We start from the raw sequence: 20,736 nt of genomic DNA on the forward strand, positions 1-20,736 counted from the left end.
AAGCTTAATCTCAATTTTCTAATGATGTTCTATTGCCTAAGACCAATGTCCCTCACTAAATTATAATGAGGTTAACCTCACTAATTTTCTAAATATAATCTTCTTTCATATCATATCGTCTGTTATGTGAAACTTCTTTCGATTCACACTACCTAGTTATCATAATCTATGTGAATAAGATACTAGTTGAGTTAGGATAGTTTCACCTCCCAAAGTCTCGATCAATACACTTTGACACCTTGAGCAGTAGTACTTTCCTATGAAAATAACTACTTGGACTCAACCCACATCACTACTTCAAGAAAAATCTAACTTTTAATCACTCAATAAAAGTTCAAACGCAAACAAATTCTGGCTAACAAGAGTAAGATAGAGATGATTCTTCCTAAAATTTATTCAACAACGTCCAACGATAGGGTTAGGGCGCCCAATGATATCCACTAAACTAGTTATAAAACAATTCCAAATCTTAAGACTATCACTTGCTGTTACAAGATACCATTCACTCAAATATATGTATCTACATTACATACACACAAATCACTCCTATGAAATACAACTCTTTAGTATAAAGTTTCACAGAATCAACTTCAAGCATTAGAAACACCATAGCCCACATTTGAACCATACAAATCCTTTCTCATCATCAAAAACTCCTTCTCAATTCTGCATAACAACTTTTTCTCACTAAAAGTCATCACAGATTCACATATAACATTAACAATTTTTTTTTCTCACAATCACCCACAATTTACCATATTTTAAATCCCATATGTCAATCTTTCGATACCCATATTAAAACACAATCAAAACTCATAAACCCCAAATTTATTTTCAAAACAGAGATCGAACATTTCAAGAATAAATTAACTATTATTCATTTAAATCAATGTTAAATATATGATTAGCTTCTCTTACCTCAAGGAAGGAGCCTACTAACTTCCTCAAACACCCACACACTACCCAAGCTTGCCCTATATACAACAAAACCCTACTGAAAATTAGATTGAGATTTCATGACTATTAAAGAATGAGGATTCATCTAGAACATTAAAAAATCACATGCAAACCCAAAAATTTTGCATGTATTAAAAATCAGAACCGACTCCTAACAAAAGGGGCAAATTGCACTTACTTATATGTATAAATTGCTAAGAACATATTGTATGGTTTGTTGCAAAAATCTTACTTGTGCTTCTATCTTCAAAAAGATGAGGAAGGATTAAATTCTAGGAGGAACAGACACAAGAAAAGAGAAGAGAAGATAAAAGAGGAGAACTCACAAAGAAAAATGGGTAAAAATGTTTTTTGTTTCTTAAAGGAGTCCATTTATATAAATTTTAACTTTTTAATAAAAAAAATCACTTATATATTTATTAAGTTCTCAAACTCTTAATATCTTGCAAAATGTGATTTTGTTTCGTCCTCTTCGAATATGGTATGTTATTACTTGCTCTTTATGTATCTTCTTATTTCAACTTTAAGGTTCTTGTAATCTTCTCAATATAAATTTGTTATGCATTTGTATGTGCTTGATCATTAGTGCTTCAATAGTTTTATGGAAAAAAAATGATATTTTGATAAAGTTTAGTTTGATAAACTTTGACAAACAACTATTTTTTGGTAAAAAAAAAAAATCCTAAACCTTTATTACTTTATTTTTGTAACTTTCATAAAAAAATAAAAAAATATTCTATTAAGTAGTTACTCTATTTAGTAATTACTCTTCAATATAAACATTTTAATAAATGCATTCCCACATGCTTTTTGTTCAATCTTATGAAAAAAACGGAGAAAATCGAATATGGATTTTGTTTATTTTTTATATCATTGTAGTTGCTCCAGTAACAAAAATCTCTGCATTTAGCTTGCTTGTTTATGATATGCTTCAATAATTCATCCAAGTGATCTCATACATACAAACAACTTTTAAGCACTTCAAAACTAGATGGTAATATATAATTTTGTCATCTTACTACTTGGTAAAAAATTGAGAAAAAAAATATCAAATATACTTTGTAAAGTAATAAAAAAGGAAATATACTTTTTGATAAAGTTTTGTTTAACAAACTTTGACATATAACCATTTTTGATAAAAAAAATCTTAAAACTTTATTACTTTATTTTTTTAACTTCCATGAAACAATAAAAAAAAAATTCTATTCAGTAATTTTGTCAAAAAAAATACTTAGTAAAAAATATTTTAGATGGTTGCTTAATGTTGGCGGTTGCATTGAGACTCAAGAAAAAAGACATTTGAAGAGCTTGAAAGGCAAGACAACACTCAAATAACTCTGTTTTCACTTTAACTAAGCGGGTTTAAGTAGCAAGGCAAGGCTAAGTGAAAGAAAGAGTCACGAGAAGATAGATTTGAATGATTAAATCTAAAGCAACCTTTGTATACCTAAAAGGTTGGTGTTTTTCCTACGATTTGCCATCTGCTTGAGGAGTGCTTTGGTTTACTCCAGTATTGTTCTGTGGCTGTGACGATGCAGAGTTCATCTCAAAGCCCGGTTTAGTTTGTGTTACATCGACATTATAGACAAAGAACTTGGCAACAACCAAAAAGCAGAGCAAGTTGAGGAAGCTGAGTACGGCCATGAATGCATAATAGTAATCTAAACGAGAGATGTTTAGATTGTCCAAAATCCAACCCCCATGACCATTTCTCTTTGTGATATCAGCAACAGTTGACAGAAGAAAACTGCTGAGAAAGCTTCCAATACCCAAAGTGGTAGTGAAATATGATGTTGCGAGACTTTTCATGCCATCTGGTGCTTGATCATAGAATAACTCCATCTTCGCTACTTCCACGAAGTTATCAGCAACTCCTCCCAAAGCATACTGAGGGAGGAGAATGAAAATAGTGAGAGGAATCGTATCTTTCGCGCTAAAGAGGTGGTTTTCTCTCGCCACCCTGAGTCTCTTTCTTTCAATAAAGCATGCAATCACCATTATGATGCAATGTAGCACCAGTCCTATGCCTAGTCTCTGCAGCATTGTGATCCCTCTTGGGTTCTTTGTGTAGCGGCGAATCGCAGGAACAAAAACACGGTCGTAGAGAACAACGGTTATCAGCATTGCGATAGTTACAAACGCATTGAGGCATGCCGGGGGAATATGAAAATGGGGTCCCATTCTTCTGTCTAGAGTGGTGCCTTGTTTGACGAAGAGTGTGCTCGCTTGAACTATCAAGGTGCTTGGGATAATCGTTGTCAGCAAAACAGGAATCAGTTTTGTCATTTGCTTGGTTTCTTCTACTTGTGTCACAGTACAGAGCCTCCATGGTGATGTTTGACCATTCTTTATAGAGGCTTTGTCAAGAAAACTGCAACCACAGAACGGGAAGAATTGTTCAAATGATTCACGTAACATGGTTTTATTTGAAAGGGTAAAAAGATAAGTTTTTTAACCTCAATGAAGAGCTCCGATCAATTCTGTTTCTCCCACCACTTGCATACTGCTCAATGCTCAGTTCATGTAGCTCCTTTGGATCATCTGGGACACGTAGCTTCCACTTTTTCACAGCAGCAACATAGACCTGAAGCATCCTTGTTATTGGGCTACCTGATGGCAATTTGTGTCTGTAAAATGGAGTTCCTACCAGAAACACCAACACTGAAACAGCAAGGCCAAGGGTGGGAAGGCCATATCCAATGGTCCAACCCACACGTTCTTGTATGAAAACCAAGAAAGTGTTGGCGAAAAGGGTGCCAAAGAAAATGCTAAAGAACCACCAATTGAAGAAGGAGAGTTTATAGCTTCTCTCTTTGGGTTCAAACTCATCAAATTGGTCTGCTCCCATGGTCGAAATGTTAGGCTTCGTCCCTCCTGTGCCTATTGCAATGATATAAAGGGCCAAGAAGAAAATACCATATTGCAATGACGATGCCTCTGGGCAATTCTCGCCTTCATCACACTGTGGTGGCCTCAGTGCTGGTAGTGAAACTGCCAGTGTCAACAGACACATTCCCTATAGCCAAACAAAACATGGAAAAACAGGTCAACATAATCATAATAATGTATGCAAAACCACGTTGTTTATCCAATGTTGTTTATCAACTCTTACTCTTCTTGTTTACTATGTTACAGTCACAGGTAAGGTAAATGTCACGTATCATACCGCAACGTAAATGCACGAGGCAATTATAAAAGTTTTATATCTGCCAAGAAAAGCATCTGCTATGTAAGCTCCTGCAAGTGGCATCATCCACACTGAACCAACCCAGTTGCTAACGTCGTTCGAAGATTTCACAGTGCCCTCATGGAGCTTCCTTGTTAGATATATCACTAGGTTTGATTGTATCCCGTAGAAAGCCATTCTCTCAAACACTTCATACCCTGTAAATAAAAACCACGAATATCCCATGTTCAAAAGTGATAACAATTCATCATAAAAAGGAGAGGAATTCAGATGTTAAGTCATCATTTACCAACTATAAAGGAACAAGCTTTCCATTTTCCCGTCTCTGTTCTCAAAACGGGTCTACCCTTCAGGTCTACTGTGCCATCTTGAGTGTAATCTTCGTTCCCATTTGCAGGGCCTTTTTCTTCTATCATTGCCATGAGTTTGAACTTCACCTCAGTCTCTGTGTGGAAGTTTTTTAGCCTCTCTCGCGAGCCTTTTATATAGCAGAGGCGGGGAATCTGATTTTAGAAGTTTAGCTTTCTCAACCAACTTTTATACACTGTCCAATTGCATGAGCTAACTAACAAAGAAATCTTAAGTCCAAAAAAAAGAATCAACATCTATTTGGTTTGTACTCACTGTCGCTTACTTACACACTTTCCTTATCTTTCTTTTGTAATGATTTTTTTTTCCACCTTTGAATTATCGATCTAGCTACAGTTAAATCTTAGAAGTAAACGTGATATTGACATGCCACAAAAGCCACGAGCTACATATGTCATCAAAAAAATTCTGTTCATTAAAGTGGCTCTCACTGAATTTATTTATATGCTTTCTTCCCTTTCAGTCACTAATCAATTGCATTATTACGTCTTATGTGTCTCTGCCTTATGCTTCTTCTTATTTCCTGAGAACCATTCCTATTATCAACTTGACTTTGAAACTACACTGAGAAAAATTTAGGTGCCGAAAGCACTTTCTTTGTGCAAATACATCCAGATATATATATGTCAGATTATAGGTTTATTAGTAATAATCAAATAAGATATATCTGTATGAGGGTATAAATATTATGTTCTCATACAGGAAAACCGTGTGATTGTTTTTAGTCTGTCACAAATTCAAGAAAAAAAAGGAGACAAGTTTGACGGCAGGGTTCTTAAAATAGTTATTTTTTCCGATGATTAAAAGGAAAATTTGTCGGATATATAGTTTTCTACATGCAAACTAACAAAACGATCAACAGAAATGTTAAATAAGCAAGGACATGATATAAACAGATAAAAGGGAGTCACATCTGATGGATACGAACCTTATAAGACTTGTCAGTTTGGTACAAATTTTTGTGACCCAAGATTATGTTACTAAGAATAATTTTTCTTAGGACAATGATATTTTGACTAATAAATTTTGACAATTTCTTTTACAACATATGATGTGTTATTTTTTAAGTTGTTTTGGAATATTGAGAATGAGAAAATGGAGAAATAGAAAACCATTTAGAAGATGCCACCTAAGGTTGTAAGAGAAAGTTGTCAAAATTTAATAGTCAAAAAATCATTTTCCTTTTTGTTATAATATAAGACTTTAGATAGATAGTTATCATTCTCCTCCTTCTCTCATAGATGATTAGTATCAAAATATTCAAGAATTTGTCTTTGTGCTTGTTCCATTCATGAAAGTAATTGATAGATAACAAATGCTAGTCTACCACGCACTTTGTTTCTTCACCTTATTCCTTCAGTTATCTGGTTGTGGAACTTTGGCTTATTTCAGTATTGTCCTGAGGTGAATCAGGGTTCATATCCAAATCCTTGTTGATTTGTGTTTCATCACCATTATAGACGTACAATTTGGCAACAGCCACAAAGCAAAAGAAGTTGATAGCACTAAGAAGAGCCAAGAATGCATAGTAATAATCTAAACGGGAGGCATTTAGATTATCCAAAATCCAACTCTTGTGACCATGTCTGTGGGTGAGATCAGCGACAGTTGAAAGCAGAAAACTGTTAAGAAAATTTCCAATGCTCAAGGTGGTTGTGAAATACGAGGTTCCCAAACTTTTCATGGCTTCTGGTGCTTGATCATAGAAGAACTCCAACTTGGCAACATCAACAAAGGTGTCAGCAATTCCTGTCAAAGCAAACTGAGGGAGGAGGATGAAAATGGTTAGAGGAATTTTATCAAGCTGGCCTAAAAGGTTCTTTTCTCTGGCCACACTAAGTCTCTTCCTCTCAACAAAGCATGCAGTGAGCATAATGATAACATGTAGCACAAGTCCAATTCCAAGTCTCTGCAGCAAGGAGATCCCTCTGGGGTTCTTGGTGTAGTGCCGGATTGCAGGAACGAAAAGACGGTCATAGATCACAACGCTTATCAGCATGAAGATGTTCACAAAAGCTATAAGACATGCTGGAGGGATTTCAAAATGAGGTCCGATTCTCCTGTCTAGTGTGGTGCCTTGTCTGATGAAGAGTGTGGTGGTTTGAGCTATTATGGTGCTTGGAATGCACGTAGTGATCAAAATAGGAACCATTTTCATCATTTGCTTGGCTTCCTCAATTTGAGTCACAGTACAAAGCATCCATGGTGATGTTTCGCCTGTCTTCACTGCAGCTTTGTCTAGGAATCTGCACACATTTGTCAAGTTACAATATTCTTGAGCTGTTCAACTCAAACAAGAGATATTATACAATTTGAAGAGGAATTTGATTACTTGCCTTAATGAAGAACTGTGTTGAATTCTTGTTCTTCCTTTACTTGCATAACACTCTTCGACACTGAGCTCATGTAGTTCATTCAAATCATGTGGAACATGTACCTTCCATTTCCTCACTGCAGAGAGAAGTACCTGGAGCATTCTGGTTAAAGGGCTGCCAGAGGGTAATCTATGCCTATAAAGAGGAGTTCCTAGCAGAAACATGAATATTGAAACGGCTAGAGCAATGGTTGGGATGCCATAACCAAGGCCAAAACCAACTCTGTCTTGTATGTAAACCAAGAGAGTTTGGGCTGAAATGGTTCCAATTAGAATATTGAACACCCACCAGTTGTAGAAGGAAAGCTTTTGGGACCTCTCTTTTGGTTCAAACTCGTCAAATTGGTCTGCTCCCATTGTAGAAATGTTGGGCTTGGTCCCCCCTGTGCCTGCTGCAATGATGTACAAGGCAAAGAAGAAAATCCCCACTTGCAATGAGGATGCTTGTGGACAATCTTGGTCTGCAATGCCTGGAGCACATGCTGGTGGTCTCAATCCTGGTAGTGACACTGCTAGAGTCAACAAACACATCCCCTGCAACCAAAAATACAAGACCATGTTCCGTTTATAATGTTTAAATGCAACATATGTTATAGTTATAACATGGATTAAAACCATTATAGTCCATACATTCTCCATTTCATATATAATCTAAAACTCAGTTATCTGTCATACACAAATGAGTTTTTCAAGAGAGGATTATCGAAAAAACATACAAGACATGAGTATCTGAGTTTAACTCACAGTAAAGGATTGATATTACTATCAATAAAAAAATTCAACGAATTTATAGATTTTTATCTTTACACTCATACGAACAATTTATATATACCAGAAGGTAAATGGCTGATGATATAACGAAGGTCCAATATCGGCCAAGAAAGGCATCGGCTATGTAAGCTCCTGCAGCTGGCATGATCCAAACTGCACCAGCCCAGTTGGTAACGTGGTTTGAAGATTTGACAGTGCCTTCATGAAGCTTCTTCGTGAGGTACAACACTAGGTTTGATGCTATCCCATAGTATGCCATTCTTTCAATCATTTCGTACCCTACAATTGTTTATCAAACATAGTCAAAACTCGTTCACTTCTCTTTGCATTATCATCGGTTCAAGTATTTAGTTTCTATTTCAAAGAGAAACTTCATTTTCTTTTCTTTTCCTTTCATGATCCTAAAACTATTTGTACAAAAAAACTCTGAAGAAGAATGTCTCTTTTAAACACAAATATTAAAGATTGAAGTGTATTTTTAACAGGGTTAAATAGGTTTATAAATCTTTAATTCAAAATTGAAATTTGTTTTTATTTAAAACTTTGATATATTTAGTGCATATATTTTAAAAGTAAATTGATATAAATTTTTTAATCCATTTAAATTAAATTTTGTTGATTATATTTTATGATAGTATATAATTATTTACACCATTTAACATATATAATTTAAGATCAATTAAAAACATATTTAACACATAAATTATTTTAACATAATTAGATTAAAAATTTCATAATTTAGTTTTAAAAACTAAAATATACCAAAATTTCATAAATAAATTTCAATTTCAAATTAAATTTTAAAAATTAAAAACATATTTAACATTTTTAATATATAGTCATTCCAGTTAAAAACATATTTAACATTTTTAATATATATAGTCATTCTATAATAACATTGTCATGTTTATTTTGGGTGTGGAAAAAATTAATATATAATACTAATTTTCTTAAAAATAGTCTTGGAAAATGAAACCCATCAATTATATTAATTTAAAAAAACGTGCGACTTGTTATCAATGTTATTACATATATTTAAACATTAAAATAACACTAAGTTAATAGGTTTACAGGCTTTAATGAAAGAGTAATGCTTTTAAAGACTTATTTAGAATTTCTTTTTTTAATTAATCTAATATTTTGGTAAATTAAATGAATGAGTACATAAAGGGTCTAAAATTAAAGAAAGCTAAATTAAAAATGGCAACTTTAAGGTCCCAATGGTTGCATTTACCTACAATGAAGGAACAAGCTCTCCATCTTCCAGTATTTGATCTTAAAACTGGTTTACCTTTGAGGTCTAATGTGCCATCTTTGGTGTAGTCCTTCTCTCTTCCACTACTTGCAAACCCTTTTTCTTCTTCCACTGCCATCATCTCTAGAATGATGTTAACTTTTTAGCTTTTCAAGAACACCATTTTATATAGTTAAGATGGAATAATTAAATTTTATTACAATTTTTATTTGCTCAGCCTGAAATCATATACCATACAATTGCTTAGAACAAACAAAGAAATTCAAGATATAAAAGACATATTTTGTTGGGTTCTTTTTGTCATGCACTTTGAATTATATGAACTAATCATACAAAAAAGTCAAATAAATCAACTATCATTAAAATTTTAACCAAAGAAACATTTGATATGTTAATTTTGTCCTCTTTCCGTCATTAGTTATTAATATGTGTTTCTTTCTTAACTGGAATAAATATATTTTTGTTCCAAGTTCCAATGAAATTTAGAATTACTCTCTCTTAAATTTTTTTATCAATTTAATAGTTCTTTTAACCAATTTTTGTTAAATTTATCTGACGTTTCAAACGCATTTCATAATAGTATTTGAGTTATTTACACCGTTTGATACATTTTTGCTTCAATGTTAACTCAAATATTATCATAAAATGTGTTTAAAATGTCAAATAAACTTAATAAAATTTTGTAAGAAGAACTAAATTCACGCATTTCTAAAGATAAATGACTAAATTTGTATAAAATTTTGAAGAGAGACCAATTCTAAAATTCACTGAAACTTAAGAGATAAAAACATATTTAATCCTTCTTAATTTAGGTAGGTCGTTCCCATTTATAAAACAATTAGTTTTTTTTTTTTCTTTCAAAAGTTAATTTAACGAGTTGTATTATAGAGAAATAACGAGAGAGACTAAAATAAGAAAATTGAAATTCCGAAAGCATTTATTCTTTGTGGATACATCCATGTACATGGCGTCAAAGGCTAAAAGCATGCATAGTTAAAAATGATTAAATAAAATAAAATATCATTAGAGGGTTCATTATATCTAATATTAAGATGTATAATAGTCTGGAGTTCAAGATCAACTCAACACTACTTGTTCATATTTTTTTTATTAAAGAAAAATATATACAAATAAAGAAAGGCTAAAGATGTCATATTGCAGCTGCATCTTGTTAGAAGTATTATAGCAAAAATAATTCTCTGTTATATGTTTAGGATCATACTAAAGATGCCATATTATAACTGTTTGTTATATAATATAGTTTTAGTAAAATTGATAAGTTAAAAAAGAAAACAACTCAGATATTTTAGAGAAACAGCATAGTAGTTACAACTTTTAAATTGGTTATATTAAATTTTTAATAATATTGTACATTACTTTTATTATTTTTATGTTGTAAATAACATATTCCATGCATAATAATAAAGATTATTATAAAATATATTAAATTATGCTTAATAAGTTAAAAAAACTAAATTTAATAAAAATAACCGACACTATCACACCTTTGTTTCTACTAATGCCGTTTAGTCAAAATTGATTAACTAATAATTTAATAATTTATATGACTAATTTTAATTATACCCGATTATACAACCAATTTTGGATATATATATATATATATATATATATATATATAATATTTCGTTATTTAACTAGTTTTAAAAAAAAATTAAAACATGCCATGACCAATTGTTATAGTTTGACTAATGATTACTATTCACATGGGTTAATGATTATAATCATTTTTAATTAACTTTTTTATTAGGATTATGACTATTTTTATTTTTTTGTATAAATGTTATGTGTAGACGACTTGGTCATTGAAGAATAATATTAATCTATACATATTATATATATATAGATTCCTAATAATGTTAATCACGGATTACGATAATAAATATATATGTATTAATAATAAATTTGGATTTTCTGTAAGTTTGTACCGGTCCTCTGCTGTATTTTTTATCTATGATCGAAAAGTAAGCTTTTGAAAATTGCTAGAACATATCTTTAATAAAAGACAATAATTTTTTTCAACAAGCTTTCCGAAACCATAGGAATGCACTCTGAAATGAATTTTTGGCACAAATTTTATAGAATAAATTCTGGAATGCATTTTTATTTCATGCGTTACAGAACGAGTTGTTTAAAAAAAATTGGAATAATTTTTTTAAAATTAATTTTCTGTAACACATGAAATACATTTTAAAATAAGGTTTTTCTTCACAATGCATTTTCTCTGCTTCCTCTGCAATGGCGGCAGCAGAATTGAGAAATGGTAATGTGTCACAATGAAAAGAAAAAAGAAATTTCAGTCTTTTAGGTTATTAGTATGGTTGCAGTTAGTAATAATAGCGGTGTAAAACAAAATTTAGTCGCATCCCTCCAACAAACCTAAAATGTGAGATGAATTTGGTCTGTAAGCCCAACTTTGGAAACTAAAACTTTTTATCCACCACATACTATTTTCATATATTTATAAAATGAAATCTTATAACTTCACAAAAGGGGTGGTGGCGCAGTTGGCTAGCGCGTAGGTCTCATAGCTTCGAGTTATCCTGAGGTCGAGAGTTCGAGCCTCTCTCACCCCAAAAAGTTTAATTTTAAAATATTTAAAATGGAAATTAGGGTTTTATTTTTATACTTTATCATTAATCATAAAGAATAAAAAAAATCAAAACTATATCACTTACAATAAAGTGCAATATTTATTTTACAATAATTAAACTTAATATTTCAAAATATAATCATATATATATATATATATATATATATATATATATATATATATACTCAAATTATTTATTTTTTAAGAGGCACTCATCTCCTTCTCATTAATAAATAAATTGATATATATCAAAGAGATCAATTAACTGAATTTAATTACATTTTATTAATCCCATAATGACGCAAGCAATGGTCAAACACGAACTAATAGGAAACATATTTCAAGAATAACTAGTTGTTTTACCATAAATGTAATATTATGAACACAACCACAACTATTATTTTTAATTTTTACAAAGATATTTCATTGCTACATGATTTGTTTTAATAAGTTAGTGTCTTTTATGATTGAGTATAATAAATTAAATACAATCCAACGCTAGTACAATATCAACTAATAAATTCCCGAGAATGAAAAAAAATTGACTTATTAATCATAAATACCATTACTACCTTTTTTCACTTTCCAACATCCTTGAGCCAAACGATCAACTTCTGTGTATCTGATGCATTTTCACACAAAACAACAAAACAAATCTGCATTCGATGTGGTACTTAAAACATTACAGCCTGTCATCACAACGGTCACTTCCCACTTTTTCTTTTTGATAATAAACAAATAAAACAAATTACAAATTATTATTACTACATATTTATTGAGAGAGCGTTACGCTGTCTACTCCCTCTGCGTTTGTCTGTGGACCGAGGAAGGTGGCATGACATGAAGACCAGAACCTTTGCCTTAGCATTGTTGTTGTGAACCTCAGAAAGCAAAAACACAGATCTGTTGTCACAATGGGTTGCTTTCTTCATTGCTTCGGTTCCTCCACAACCACCAAACCCAGGCGCAAGGCTCACCATCACCATGTAACAACTAACCCTTCACCTTCTCTTCTTCAGGCTTCTATCTTTTTTATCTAATTTAGTTACCCTTTTGTTTGGTTCTTCAGAAACTGTTCGGAAAAGGCTTTTTTTTGTTAAGTTTTATACTTGCACCTCCTATTTTTGGCCTTTTTTAAAGGCAAAATTAAGACTTCAGGTCCTGATTCTAGTGTTATTATTCAATCAGATGAATATTTTATTTGGGTGTTATGTGTAATAAAGATTTGCATGAAAGGATTATGCGTGTTATGGAGATTGATAGACTTTAAATTTTGATTCTAGTTTTTGAATAATGTATGTGGGTTTTGTTTTTTTATTCTTTGGTCTAACAAGCTTAATAGATGAAGGTTTCTGTAACCTCATTGAGTTTTTTCAATGTTGTTGCAGCGGAATGCTAAAGACGGGTCGGAGCGACCAAAGGTGTGTTCTGTGCCGGAATACTCGCAATGGGTGGTACTTAGCACTACATCAGAAGAAATACAGTAAGTAATTGACTAATTGAGTTTGAAAATGTTCTGCTTTTGTTCACATGAAAGCATGTTTGGTTTTGGAGTTGAGGTTTGTGATTTAGATAAATGGGTTTGGGATGTAGGACTAAACCTCTGCAGAAGCTAAACGCGAGCCCTAAAAAGAAAGTGACTTTTGATGTCAATGTGAAAACGTACGAGCCAGAAGAAGTTGTTGATTTCCAACCAGAGAAGACTGAAGAGAAAAGACCTTCAGTTGAAACAAATTCTGAAGAAAGTTCGGTTACTTCAACCGGGTCTTACCCAACAAACCATAGGTACCATAATTGCACATGTATTGATGATGAAGATGCAGCAATGGAGTATTGGGATAGTGATCTCACTGATGAGGATGAAGATGAGGACGAGGATGATAGTGACATGGGAGAAGAATATGATGAAGTGGGGGAAGACTTTGAAGATGGAACAGTGTACTCAAGGTCAAGAAATGGTGATAATGAAGGGGTTGTTGCAGAGGTGGAAAGTCCAATCCCAGTGAAGTCTATTGGGTTGAACCGTAATGTTCGAGATAGGAGTGTGTATGTTCATTCTGTGCTGAACCCTGTGGAGAACCTCACTCAATGGAAAGCAGTTAAGGCTAAAAGAGCACCAGCATTGGTGTCTCAGAAGGAGAATTTGGTTTTGAATCAAGAATCCCGAGCTGCATTTGGTGCTGATTCAGAATCACCGAAGAAGTTGAACCGGGAAATCGCAGTTGATGCTAGCCTTTCAAACTGGTTAGGTTCATCAGAAACTACACCTGTTAGCTCACATGGCTCAAATACATTATCAGTTGAAGAGATTAAACAGTTTTCAGCTTCTTGTTCACCAAGAAAATCACCAAGAGATGAAATTGCCATCATAGGCAGTGTTGGTAGCTACTGGAATTGTGGGGGTTATGCTCAGGATTCTGGCTCAGCAAATCGAGTGACTTCAAGAAGGGTACAATACAATTGATGTGAAAGTTAGTTATGCCGAACAAGAGAGTGAATATGAGACAAGGTTGTTCTATCTAGAAGGTTGTTACTCATGTATGTTAGACAAGATTCCATTGATGAGTGGTTTGTGTTAGGTGCAATTTTTTGATTCTTTTGTGAATGTTTGTTTGTGTTGCAATCTGCGGTTGGATTAATAATACTATTGTCATGTAGTTTTTATCTGTACACTGTCTCTGAATTTTCTTCCATGAAGATAAATTGATGAAGTTAGTACAGAGAGGACAGATAAACTTTTATGTCTTATAAAAATCTAGGCATAAAAAAGAAACTGTTTAATTAAAAAATTGTTTATAAGGTGTTTTATTTTTTTTTTCTGTCATAATAAATGCGTAAACTAATTAAAAATTAAATGAAAGGCAATGCTATAAATGTAAGTTAAATAGAAACAAAAATATTTCAAATTTGTGATTTCAAAAAGAATGGAGGAACTACTGATAAACATGGAGAAGTACTACATATATTTTTATTTTATAAGAAAAAAGTCACATTTTTTTTTTCTTGAAATATAACTAAATTTCAACAACCTTTACGTCATTTAATAATACAATATTTTCTTCAAATATTCTAACTTCGATTATTTTATGTTTAGAACAATTCTATGGGTGTAATGTATTTAAGACGAAAATGATAGTTTAGAATAACCTACATGATATTTTCAAAAGGTGTCAACATTAATTTCTTCTATATATATTAGAGACCGCATTGAAGATGAAAAAAATTAAATAAATCTCTTAAATATCAAAATAAAAAACATTTGAGATGTACATTAGATTAATGGACATTTTAAATTTTCTTAAAAGATTTTGAGATTTACCTCCCAACACTTTATTAATTATTATTACTATTATGTAATAATCCTATGTCGATTCTATTAAAAATTTTATCCAATAACATATTATATATAAGAAACTGCCTGATATGTTTTAGTTTTCAGGGAGCTCATCTTGTTAATTCATCTTAAAAAAAATAGACTGTTGCTTTTAGGTCACTTTCCAAAATAGAAGACGCATTTGATCCAACATTTTTTCTTCTTCTTTCTTGTCGGACAAATGGTAAAGACAGACAACTGTAGATAAAAAACAAATGGCCAAAACAAAGTATGACCAATCTAAAATGATGTTTTATTTATTTATAAGACTAAAATGCACACAAAAGCAAATTTTCTACACGCAAGACTAGTGAAACAAAGCACGACTAATTCAAACATAGATATACATATTCCAATCATCAAGCCTAAGCTTACTGTGATTTCAACTTTCAAATTCAACTACAGTTTTCATACATAGTTAATTGCTTGTGGAAAATGAAAACAACATATTTGTACTAGTTATGACACACTACTTTTGGAACCCTCTAAGCTTGTTCATGGTTATCATGCCAAATGGCAGGGAAAGATAAGCTTGAGTAGTAGCCGATAGCTCTTGTGCCACAGCACGCATGATGGGTCTGGACTCTGGAGCCTCACGTGTGCATGCCAAAGCTATGATCATTGTGAACACTACTGCTTCTGCCAATTGCCCTGTTGGAGGTGCAAGCCTTTGGTCTAGCACGTCCTTCAGTAGCACCTGTGGTTCCTCCGTTGATGACAAATACTTGTTTGAAGATAGTGTACCCAACACTTCTCCAGGATGCTTTCCCATCATTATCTCCATCACCACCACTCCAAAACTATACACGTCACACTTCTCCGTCACTCTCATTGTTTGTGCTAGTTCTGCAAATATCAACTTTTCTCACTCATCACACACTTCAATTTACATCACACTATATATGCATGTACTGAATAAAACTCTAAAGCATTGTAGTGAAACAAGAGTATATTCAGACAATGATTAAGAAACATATAAACAAATGTCTAGAATATAAAACATGTAATACATATGTTTTTAAACTGTCAGAAACATTTAACAGAACATAGTAAAGACTGCCTTAGTATGATGCATACTATATAGTATACATAATGTAATTTTAAATAGATTGGATGATGTACCTGGAGCCATGTAACCATAGGATCCAGCAACTGAGGTCCAAGTTGAAGTGTCTGAGCTTAGTAGCTTTGCTGTGCCAAAATCTGCAAGATGAGGTTCTAAGTCGGAGTCTAATAGTATGTTATTCAGTGTTACATCCCGGTGCACGATTGGTGGGGAGCAATCTGTGTGCAGGTATGAAATTGCATGTGCTAATCCTTGCACAATCTTTAGCCTTTTGGCCCACCTTAGCTCCAATTTTCCTTCCTCTCCATACAACACCTTTGCCAAACTTCCTCTGTCTATATATTCATAAACCAAGAACATTTGTTCCCTGCATGAACAGAACCCATAAAGCTTTATTATATTGCGGTGCCTCACTCCTGTAAGTGCTTCTATTTCATTCAAAAAGCTCTGGCGGTTCATCGGTGGAATGTCATCAGAGTCTGATATGTTGAGCCTCTTGACAGCAACGACTTGACCTGTGAGCAATTGTGCTCTATAAACACTTCCGAATCCTCCTTTTCCAATGCAGTACTTGTCATTGAAGTCATTGGTGGCCTTAACAAGATCAGAAAATGTGAATTTTCCATCTCTTCCCCACACCACGCTGATAGGCTGATCACTTTTTTCATTGCTTTTGGACTCTTCATCAAGGTGTTTTATGCTATGCCGCCGGCGAAGTATTACTCCAACAATAATTATTCCAATTAATACACAAACTGGTATGATAACCCCAAGAAGAACCTTTTTGTTAACTCCTCCAGATTTGTCCGGGGAAAGTGATTTGGTGCAAGTTAATCCATTTATCTCACCACACAAACCTGAGTTCCCAGCATAGGCTTCGGCAGTAGCTGTCTGGAAAACACGGCCTGTGGGGATTGAACCACTCAGTTTGTTATAAGAAAAGTCAATAGATTGAAGGCTGATCATGCTTGAATATGATCGTGGGATTGTCCCTGAAAGATGGTTGCGTGACACATTGAGAATCTCCAATGCTGTTAACTTTTCAAGGTTCTGGGGAAGAGCCCCGGAAAGAGAGTTGCTGCTGATGTCCAACATGATTTGCAGTGAGAACAGATTGCCAAGTTCATTTGGTATTTCCCCAGATAGACTGTTATGGCTTAAATTCAGGCTCAGTAATCCATCACAATCACCAAGCTCTTTAGGAATGCTTCCACTGAAGTTGTTATTTGATAAATCAAGAAAATCTAGCTTAGCCAATCTACCATAACTCTTTGGGATTTCTCCGGATAAATGGTTACTGCTCAAATTGAATCTGAAAAGCCGGCTTAGATTCCCGATTTCAGGTGGGATACTACCAGTGAATTCATTGGAATGAAGGTTTAGATACCCTAGTTGGCTCAGCTTACTGAGCGCAGAAGGAATTTTTCCAGAAAGTTTGTTGTTTCCCATATCCATACTGGTTAAACTGGCACACTCGCCCCATTCCGGGGAAAGCTCACCAACCAGTTGGTTTGTACTAAGTGAGATCAAATCAAGATTTGGGAGAACCCCAAATGCGTCTGTGATGTTTCCGGTGAGCTGATTATTATCAAGCCGAAGTCTAACAAGTGATGAACAATTTCTCAAGGACTTTGGCAATGGCCCTGAAAAGCTGTTGTTATTGACAGCCAAAATAGTTAGCTGCCCACCACTGCACAAGTCGAGTGGCAGTTCTCCGGAAAAGCTGTTGTTTGAAAGGTAGACATTAGTCAAAGAAGGGTTTCCCTTTCCAAATTCTCTAGGAATTATGCCTGTGAAGTTATTGCTGAACACAGAAAATTTTCTTAATGGAGTTAGTTGAACAATGGTTTCTGGCAATTCCCCATACAAGTTATTGCTGTTGACATCAAAGATTTCAAGAGAGGTCAAGTTTCCAATATCCGGGGGAATGATTCCAGAGAGCTCATTGAAGAAAAGATTCATGACTCGAATGCTTGTCATATTCCAAAGAGTTGATGGAATGGGGCCAGAGAGTTGGTTTTGTGAAAGGTCTAACTCTGTCATTTCCATCAGGTTTCCAATCTCAACAGGAATGAGACCAGAGAAGTGATTATTGTACAGATAGAGGTACTTAATTCTTTTCAACAAGCCAATCTCTGAAGGAATATTTCCAGTAAAATGATTGTTTTGGACTTGCAAGGAGGTAAGCTGGGTCCAATTAGAGAGGAGCGTAGCAGAAAGTTCACCAGAAAAGGAATTATCTGATAATCCCAGTTCTGATATTTTAGTCAGATTAGCCAATGACGTAGGCAAAGGACCAGTCAAATCATTCTCTGCTAAACTCATGAAGGATAAATTTGTGCACTGGCCAAGCTCAGAAGTGATTGTAGAGTTAAAAGAATTTAAACTGAGATCAAGATGCCAGAGCTCCCTAAGTTGGCCTAAGGAAGAAGGAATCTTCCCATAGGCAGAAATGTTATTCAGTTCAAGAAATTGAAGCCCAGATAATAATCCTATCTCAGTGGGAACAGGACCATTAAACATGTTATTACCGATACGAAGTTCTTTGAGATTAGAAAGCATGGACAAGTTGGGTGACAGTTTTCCTTCAAACCCACTGTTGGTGAGGTTGAGGTATTCTAGCTTGCCCAAATTGCTATACAAGGATTCTGGTATACTGCCATGCCATCCATTCTGAGAGATGTCAAGGTATGTGAGGTTATGGCAGTCCAGTATGAAACTTGGGAATTGACCAGTGAGTGATGGATTTAGATGTAAAGCAAGGCGTGTCAAGGAAGGCATGCATGAATATTGGGACCAGTGAGGAGGAGTTATAAAGTAATTAGATCCAAGGTCCATGTACCATACCTTAGGGAGATTCATGAGCTGATAAGGAATGGTGCCATTGAGATTGTTGTTGTAAAGGCTGAGGTATTGAAGCTCCCTTAGCTGGCCTAGCTCATTAGGCAGTGTGTCTTCAAATAAGTTGTTCCCCAAGTCCAACAGTGTGAGCTTGGAGAGGTTACCAATTGCTGATGGTATTGACCCCTCAAACTTGTTGGTATTGAGGTTGAGTTGGGTGAGGTTAGGGAGGGAAGCAAAATCCAAAGCAGAGAGAGTCCCAGTGATATTGGCAGCAGACAAGTTTATCTGTGAGACTGTTGTGTTGGTATTGTCACAAACAATGGCATCCCAAATGCAGAGGTTGGAAAGGTTGGTGAGAGACCATGAGTTTAGAGAAGGAGGAAGAGGAGGGGATAGAGTGTTTTTCCATTTGACAAGTGCTTCTGCTTCTGCTGTTGCTGATGAAGCGATTTTCAATGGAAGCAAACATAGGAAGAGAATAGGAAGGAGTAGAGTGTGAACCTTTTGAAAATTTGTCATGTCTAGCATTTGGCGTGGTCTCTTTGCAAATGGATTAGTCTCTTATATAGCAGAATCGGTCTGTTAAGTCTTTGGAATGGGAGCTGAAAATCCAACTAGTAATTTGTTAAGCCAGATTGTGTCCATGAACGGCAGTGAGGTAAATTTGAATATCATGAAAACATAGGTATGTGGACGGGTCCACACTATGTGATTTGTAGTGTAATCATAATTGTTATAAAAAATATGATAGTCTTTACTCGGAGTTGATTTGTCTGGTTGACCTGAGAAGCACGATTCCATTTTTATATTAGAAAAATAATGTCATGACTCCTTGTTTTTTTTGACTTCTTCTCTTATTCCCTTACTTGACATAAATATAATTTATTATTGGTTTTTTCCACACCAGCATTAAGAAAGAAAACGAAGAATGAACATTTTGGTTGAAATTAAGGGTGTGTTTAATTTAGCATATAGATGCCAGAGAAATTGAGTTGATGAATTAGAGTGGATTTGAGAGTACTATATATATTGTTTTTTTTTAAGGGATTTGAAGATAACACACTGAGTGAATTTGAAAGTAAAGTTTATGAATAACTTGATTCGTGTGATAGATTAAAAAAATGTTTTAATAAAAGTAATAAACAGATTATCATATTGCTCCTTGTATAAAAAGTAGTATAAATTGATATTTGTATGAGTTACATTTATTTTGTTAATTTTTTTAAATACTAAAATTGAAAAAAATAAAAAATAAAAAAATAATATATTATTTTGATAGTATATTGTAGTAAATTTTAAGTAGCAATTGTGAAAGCTATTTTTTTATTATAAAAATATTATGGGATTGAATCCGTGTAGTGGGATCAGATATGCAGAAGTGGGGTCGGATCCCTTACCTTCAAAGGTAGGTGGATTGGTTTCACAACTTATTAGATCATATCCCTTCACTTAGGTGGATTGGTTCCACAACTTATTGGATCAGATCTCTTCACTTCATTATTTTCTTCTCATTCTCTATTTTCTTCTTTAAGTCTTCAAACATTCACCACCACTTCCATGATCCATTCTTCACTATTACGGGAATCTCACAGTCTCGCTACTCAACAACCTACCATTAGAGGGTAAAATGGTATTTGTTGAGATTATCCTCTCAAATCTACCCCCACGATGCAAGATTGAAAAAGCAAGTCATCCCATAAATCATCGTTTTTCCTCGCTCTCATGTCAATTGAAATGCACGTCTTTCCCACCTCCTAATCCATCTTCACATCTACTTTCAAATAGGTAATTCTCTCAAGTGAACACAGCCTAAGAATCTATTAGGTTTTATTCTTTCTTTAGCTCCAAATCAAGATAGAGAAGACGCGTTTTTTTTCCTTTCCTTCGCAATCAACTTCTCCCTTCTTTACATTCACCAAACAGAACACA

The 20,736-nt window shown here is 33.9% G+C and overlaps 3 protein-coding genes, 1 long non-coding RNA gene and 1 pseudogene across 4 annotated transcripts; 1 reads left to right on the forward strand and 4 right to left on the reverse strand.

Moving 5' to 3' along the window:
• Positions 1-413: 413 nt before the first annotated feature.
• Positions 414-1,273, reverse strand: LOC114189770. The gene is made up of 3 exons (XR_003605733.1): positions 1,136-1,273; positions 919-974; positions 414-666 (listed from the first exon to the last, which is right to left on the reverse strand). It is a non-coding gene; the product is annotated as an uncharacterized LOC114189770 (long non-coding RNA).
• Positions 1,274-2,320: 1,047 nt separating this feature from the next.
• Positions 2,321-4,580, reverse strand: LOC114165136 (protein NRT1/ PTR FAMILY 5.2-like). The gene is made up of 4 exons (XM_028049804.1): positions 4,434-4,580; positions 4,124-4,341; positions 3,414-3,973; positions 2,321-3,328 (listed from the first exon to the last, which is right to left on the reverse strand). The coding sequence occupies exons 1-4, from the start codon at positions 4,564-4,566 to the stop codon at positions 2,425-2,427; spliced, it is 1,815 nt and encodes a 604-aa protein (XP_027905605.1). The 5' UTR covers positions 4,567-4,580; the 3' UTR covers positions 2,321-2,424.
• A 1,253-nt stretch (positions 4,581-5,833) lies between these two features.
• Positions 5,834-9,031, reverse strand: LOC114164847 (annotated as a pseudogene).
• Positions 9,032-12,300: 3,269 nt separating this feature from the next.
• Positions 12,301-14,194, forward strand: LOC114173845. Its single transcript, XM_028058496.1, has 3 exons — positions 12,301-12,510; positions 12,913-13,007; positions 13,118-14,194. Exons 1-3 carry the CDS (start codon positions 12,439-12,441, stop codon positions 13,986-13,988), a joined length of 1,038 nt encoding a protein of 345 aa, XP_027914297.1. The 5' UTR covers positions 12,301-12,438; the 3' UTR covers positions 13,989-14,194.
• A 942-nt stretch (positions 14,195-15,136) lies between these two features.
• On the reverse strand, positions 15,137-19,448 carry LOC114189529 (MDIS1-interacting receptor like kinase 2-like). Its single transcript, XM_028078156.1, has 2 exons — positions 16,020-19,448; positions 15,137-15,743 (listed from the first exon to the last, which is right to left on the reverse strand). The coding sequence occupies exons 1-2, from the start codon at positions 19,333-19,335 to the stop codon at positions 15,367-15,369; spliced, it is 3,693 nt and encodes a 1,230-aa protein (XP_027933957.1). The 5' UTR covers positions 19,336-19,448; the 3' UTR covers positions 15,137-15,366.
• Between the last annotated feature and the right edge of the window lie 1,288 nt (positions 19,449-20,736).

The sequence above is a fragment of the Vigna unguiculata genome, chromosome 1 (genome assembly GCF_004118075.2).
Source record: "Vigna unguiculata cultivar IT97K-499-35 chromosome 1, ASM411807v1, whole genome shotgun sequence".
Taxonomy (NCBI): Eukaryota; Viridiplantae; Streptophyta; class Magnoliopsida; order Fabales; family Fabaceae; genus Vigna; species Vigna unguiculata.

What these genes read in the sequence shown, in the direction of transcription:
- LOC114189529 (XM_028078156.1), bottom strand. Translation starts at nt 19,335, where the DNA reads ATGCTAGACATGACAAATTTTCAAAAGGTTCACACTCTACTCCTTCCT. An exon ending in CTATGGTTACATGGCTCCAG is followed by an intron (nt 15,744 to 16,019) that starts GTACATCATCCA and finishes TGATATTTGCAG; the next exon opens with AACTAGCACAAACAATGAGA.
- LOC114165136 (XM_028049804.1), bottom strand. Translation starts at nt 4,566, where the DNA reads ATGGCAATGATAGAAGAAAAAGGCCCTGCAAATGGGAACGAAGATTAC. An exon ending in AGCTTGTTCCTTTATAGTTG is followed by an intron (nt 4,342 to 4,433) that starts GTAAATGATGAC and finishes TTTTATTTACAG; the next exon opens with GGTATGAAGTGTTTGAGAGA. An exon ending in GATCGGAGCTCTTCATTGAG is followed by an intron (nt 3,329 to 3,413) that starts GTTAAAAAACTT and finishes CTGTGGTTGCAG; the next exon opens with TTTTCTTGACAAAGCCTCTA.
- LOC114173845 (XM_028058496.1), top strand. Translation starts at nt 12,439, where the DNA reads ATGGGTTGCTTTCTTCATTGCTTCGGTTCCTCCACAACCACCAAACCC. An exon ending in GCAAGGCTCACCATCACCAT is followed by an intron (nt 12,511 to 12,912) that starts GTAACAACTAAC and finishes ATGTTGTTGCAG; the next exon opens with CGGAATGCTAAAGACGGGTC. An exon ending in ACTACATCAGAAGAAATACA is followed by an intron (nt 13,008 to 13,117) that starts GTAAGTAATTGA and finishes TTTGGGATGTAG; the next exon opens with GACTAAACCTCTGCAGAAGC.